General features: G+C 35.4%; 1 protein-coding gene across 1 annotated transcript in view; it reads left to right on the top strand.

The window, feature by feature from the left end:
- Positions 1-5,753, top strand: part of LOC118327265 (VIP peptides-like) — a gene marked incomplete in the record, with an annotated part of 22,679 nt that overhangs the window by 540 nt on the left and 16,386 nt on the right. Inside the window, 2 exon segments of the mRNA XM_035660559.1 lie at positions 894-986; positions 1,236-1,319. Coding sequence (XP_035516452.1) covers positions 904-986; positions 1,236-1,319 — 167 coding nt within the window.

Below are 5,753 nucleotides of genomic sequence, written 5' to 3'. Positions count from 1 at the left end.
CAGGTCCATTTACCATTTACTTTGTAACGAATGTGATTTGAAATTTATCAGAGTACAAAGTCAAATGAAGAAGTCCTGATAAACTGTGTGAGAACGCTGGTGTGTTTGTGGCCATACAACAGTAGAGCTCTACATCCAGAGAGACGTTACTGTTTATGTTGGAATGTTTACTGCCACCGTGTCAGGGAGAATGACCCAGCTGCAGAGAAATGTCTATCCACAATGATCATTTCTATAAAGCAAAATAAGCTTGCGATAAAGCAAGAGGTTTTTCTTTTTCATTAGACAATATTTGTGTGTAGAAATGGCACGATAACAGAAATGTAGTGGATACTAATAATAGTGAAATTCCACGATTCTCAAAACCAAATTCTACACTAAAAAACAAAACAATACATCCCATGTATCAACATACACACCTTTATTTAACCCATTTGAACATCACAAACAACAGTGGTGTGTATCATTCAAGTAAGAAATAAAAAGGAAATGCTACTCAACTTATTCTTTATTGCTGCCTGTGTACTTTCCACTCTTTAGTCAATGGTTTGGTTTTCATATAGACTATCTGCTAGGGGTGTAAACATGCGAGAGTAATTTAAATGACCAGAGAATAAAATGAGAAATAAAGGAACAACAAAGTATCGCAAAATGAATGAGGAGTTGACATTCTGACAGTTTTCCTAACTTTGGCATTGACCTGGTGGTACTGTTGGGTCTCTGTAAACGTTATAAGGAGTTTGGTCTAGACATTTGAAAAGTGTCTTAAGATAACTTCCGTTAGTAATTGGCGCTATACAAATAAAACTGAATTGAAATTGGTGTCGAATCTGTTCTCCTGACAGTTTTGGGCTCTAAAGTCTTTTTTTAAAATATATTTTCATGTTTGACAGGAAGTCATCAATGTATGTGATGATGTATCTTCAGCTCCTCTTCCTCAGTGGTTTGTTGTGTGCCTCTTTGCCTCCACCAGTGTTTTCCAACAGGTAACCCGCTCACCTGCTGCATGTGAATCATTATACTACTTACAGTCACAATCACACACACACTCATTTAACAGTAATCTGCTGTCAATCATATGCTCATTGCATTGGTTTGTAGGACACTGTCATTTCTATTTTATATACAGTTTTTTTTTCTAAATCTCAAATGTAAAATCATTTAACGGTGCCTTTTGAGAAAATGCAGCTTTAACATGAATCTGGATGCATACTTAACTCTTTGTTTCTGTTAAGAGTTGAAACAGACGAAATTGACTGGAAGAAGCGATCATCCATTCGTGATGTGGAAGACTTGAAAGTCATCTACGACTTAACCAGGTAAGATTTCCCAATTTACAGACTCATTCATTCATATTAATATTCAATTCTATTTTATTTGTATAGCATAACATAGTATGTATGTATGTATGTATGTATGTATGGCGGGTTAATAACCGCTGTAACGAGTAAACAAGTTTATTTTAGCGTTCATGACACAGCTACAAGACCAAACAGTGTACACAGAGCAGGAAGTAAACCGGAAATGAGTCAATACACTTACCGTAGCTGAGCAAGGGTTCAATTGAGGGAGAAGGCTGCGCTCCGACAGGTGGGTGCTGGCTCAAGTGCTGTTTTAAAACTTAGCTTTTAATAATAAAATTTAAAAACTAACTTGGGTTTGTGAAATAATTAATACATTTTGCTAATTAAAAGGTGAAAGGCAGCAAGCAATCAGCCACGATGTTTTGCACGCCTGGTGCTTCTTCAGGAGGGATTGTGAGGGAAAAAAAAACAGTGTTATATAGTCTTTAATTACGCTCTGTCATCAGGTGACTCGCCAAAGACTTGGTCAGAAGTCATCATTTCGGGTAGGGATATAGACCTGTCAGCTTTCTGTGCAATGATTTGAAAATATTAACAAATATAATGGCACGGAGAATGCAGAGGCATATAACAAAAATAATAATCAGGACATTGAATCTTATCTCATGTACCACAAACAAATCTCAGTCTGCCATGTTGCTCAGCTTAGATGCACAAAAAGCATTTGAGTGGATAAAATGGAGCTTCCTTTACCAAACGCTGGCAAATTTCGGATTTCATTCAACCTTCATAGATTGGGGGTAAAAAAAATTTGGTATACAAAAAACCCAAATCCACGATTAGTCATGGCTTTGCTTAGAATTTTTCATTAATTTTATTTGTATGCGCAATTCATAACAGAAAGTTATCTCAGGACAATTTTCAAATAGAGCAGTCAGACCCGATACTCTTTTTAACATTTTTTCTCACATAAAAAAAGAGGATCAGGCAAAGGATCTGAACCTGTACTGTCTGTCTGTCTGTGTCCTTTATTATTTGACGCAAGTATTGAACCACTGGCTGAGTCAGTAAGACAGAATAAAGATATAAAGGGAAGGAGGGATAGAACACAAAATATCCTTATTTGCAGATGATATATTAACATATGTAAGTGAACCTTCCACTTTGTTAATAGCCCTGGTGAATAACCTGAACGATTATGGGGAGATATCAGGATATCTGACCAAGGAGGCTAAATCAGTAGCTTTGATGATCTCAGGTCAGTGTATAGCAGATTTAGAGAGTAAATCCAAGTTCAAATGGACTAATATAGGGTTCAGATATCTGGGTATCATTATCACAGCTATTTGAAACAAACTATAGGAAACTAATAACGGAAATTAAAAAAGATTTTGCTAGATGGGAGATTTCACCTATGACCTTGATAGGAGGATAGAAACTGTGAGAGAATGTATTACTAAGATTTGTTTTTGTTCCAGTCATTGCCTATTATGGTTTCTAATTCTACTTTTAAAATATTAGACAAAATCATATCAAATGTATTTGGAAAAAAAAAGGCTAGAATTAAATGTAGGACACTTCTTTGTCTGAAAGAGAAGGGAGGTTAGCAGCAGAATTAAATTTACCAGCCCATGATTTTTACAAGTTTTTACAACTTAGACATTACCTTCAGACACGTAAGGATTGGGAGAGTATCTGGATTAGTATCCATCTAAACTAGAAGAATTGGTAATGACATTTTCAGAGGGAGAGACAAAGAAAGGGGCTATATTAAAATTGTATAAGATACTTCAACAGGAATCTAACAATAACAATTTCGATGTCAAAGAAAAATGGGAATTAGAAGCATATATTATAATAACAGATGAACAATGGGAAGAAACATTCAAAGCAGGACATAGGTTACCTAGCAGTCCAACTTGGAGGGAGTTTGATTGGAAGTGAGGTATTTTAACACTCTATCACCTTAAAATATAATAATTCTTCTGAGATGTGTTGTAGGGGGTGTGGATTGGTGGGGGACTTTATACATATATTTTGGGATTGCCCTAAAATTATAGATTTCTGGAAGAATATTCAAAAGAAAATAAAACATGTTTTGGGTATTGACTTTAGAGATATGACCAGATATTGTCATAAATAGGGACCTGACTTTCTTACTGAGAATTCTGCTTTTAATAGCGAAGAAAACGGCTACACACTTCTTGGTTGAAGCCACAGCCCCCCAGTATAAGGGAATGGAAGGAAAGGGTAAAAAAAAGTGTCACAGCAAGGAGTTAAAATCAGTCAGGTTTGATGAAAGATGGTTACCAGTAATACAGACAATGTCAGGACTTTAGTCCCCTCCTTTTTTTTCTTCTCCATTTTTAGTTGTATTTTTACACTTACTGCAGTATAAAAAAAACAATAAATGTATGTAGTTAATGCTACATGTTGCTCATGTTCATTCCTTTTAAGAAGGAGGTAGAAAGATTTGAGGACATGATTATATGTGAGAGCTGAAACTGCAATAGTGTATCCTAATGTGTGTTCCTAATGTATGTTACGTGTATGTATGTATGTATGTATGTATGTATGTTTGTCAGTTCATGTACAATAAAAAAATAAGTTTTTTAAAAAAAAAGTCTGCAGAGGTCCAAACTAAAATGTAGTAATTAGTATAAACAACCGCTTTATTGTTGGACCACATGTTTCATCCACATCTTATTTAAATTATCTTTGTAATGAGTTTAAAAATGAACACGAAGGCCAAAAGCTGAAATGTGTTGGCCTAATTATTCAGACTGACAGCTGAAGCTGCAGCTTCTGACTCACAGCTCTCACATCTGGTTGACCCTGAAGGTTTGATTCTTGCCTAGACACCCGCTGTCATTGTGAGTTTAAGTCTGCAATCTTCAACTCTTTAACCCTGAAAACACAGATGCAACCCCCTATTTTAGCCCTAATATTAAAAAAGGGGGACATTTAAACTAAAAATCCTCAAATACACCCTCTCTGTAGTTTAAAGTGCTCAGTCATTGGAAACTGGACTTGATTGAGTATCTGGTAGATGTTTAGTACATTTTGAATGGGAGGTGAAACTTAACCTTAACCAAAACTGAATTTCTAGATATACAGTGACCTGATGAGTGAACCCTTAAAGATATACTATGACCTGATGACTGTGACCTCTTTTATTGTTTTATTTTATGAAATATATCTACTTGGTATCATTGATTCCTAATATTTTGGCAATCGTGACATTCATTCTAATAAAGCAACTGAATTTAATTTAATATTGTACAAGTCTATAGAAAATATAAGCAACAACTCAATGGGCTGTTGATAGGACAGAGGAAACGACAAACTAATCATTCATTTTGTCTGTAACCGTTTTGCTGTTGTAGTAGGAAAATGTACCCTGGTAGAATGTTTTCTGAGCATGAAGCAAAAAAGCATTTTTCATAACTTTTCATATGCAAATGTATTAATCGTTTAAGAAATTTGAGGCCTCTGCATAGTGAATTCATCTGTTCATGAGTTCTGTGTGTAGAGAAAAAAATACATATACTAATCAAAAATGCTGCTAGTAGGGTTAGTAGAAGGTCACTGACAGGGCATAAATCCAGATGGTATTCCCCTTGATGTCTCATACTTGATGGGCTGTAGCTGTAGCAGAGGAAAATAAAATAGTGTATTTCTGAATCTGAATACGATAAGGGAGAGAAGAATAAATGATAGCAGTTTGTGGGTGTATGGAGAAGTCTAGATCAGGAGGGTGTGGAAGGAATGTTACAGCACAATAGTTGATACATCAATTTCAAAGACAGGAATGCTGTGAGCCTCCGACATGACCAAAAATGTAATTCATGATACTATTAAGCTTATGATAGTGTCTGATCACATAGACCACTGCCAGTATAAAAAGGATGTGATCATATTTTTATGTTCAGTTGTTCTCGAGACAACTCAATTTGCTTGTAATGATGCAAATAAACCTTATGGGCGAGAAGCTGCCTGATTCTAGTGGTCATTTATGAATCTACATTTCTTCATTGTGTTTCTTTTCAGTGAGAGTTTTTCACTATAGTCACATAGCTTTAAGTTTAAGAAACTTGTTTTATTAATTGGGTAAAAAAGGAAACCACAACACTGTTGGAACATGTTCATCTTATTTCATTAAGTGTTCATGTATTCGGGTCATTTCAGAAAAGATCATGTGTTTTTATTTATCTCATGCTGACATGTTTAAACACTATTGGGTAATGACTACTCTATTGAGCCACGTATTCAATTAAATCTTTTATTTGTATAGTGCCAATTAATAACAGAAGCTATCTCAGGACACTTTTCAAATAGAGCAGGTGTAGACCGAACTTCTTATAACATTTACAGAGACCCAACAGTACCACCATGAGCAAGCACTTGGCGACGGGGCAAGGAAAAACTGCCTGTTAAGAGGCAGAAACC

The sequence above is a fragment of the Morone saxatilis genome, unplaced genomic scaffold (assembly GCF_004916995.1).
Source record: "Morone saxatilis isolate NCDOM2014 unplaced genomic scaffold, NCSU_SB_2.0 Contig17, whole genome shotgun sequence".
Classification (NCBI taxonomy): domain Eukaryota; kingdom Metazoa; phylum Chordata; class Actinopteri; family Moronidae; genus Morone; species Morone saxatilis.
Note: the sequence above shows the minus strand (reverse complement) of the source record. Positions and strands in the feature narration are given on the sequence as shown.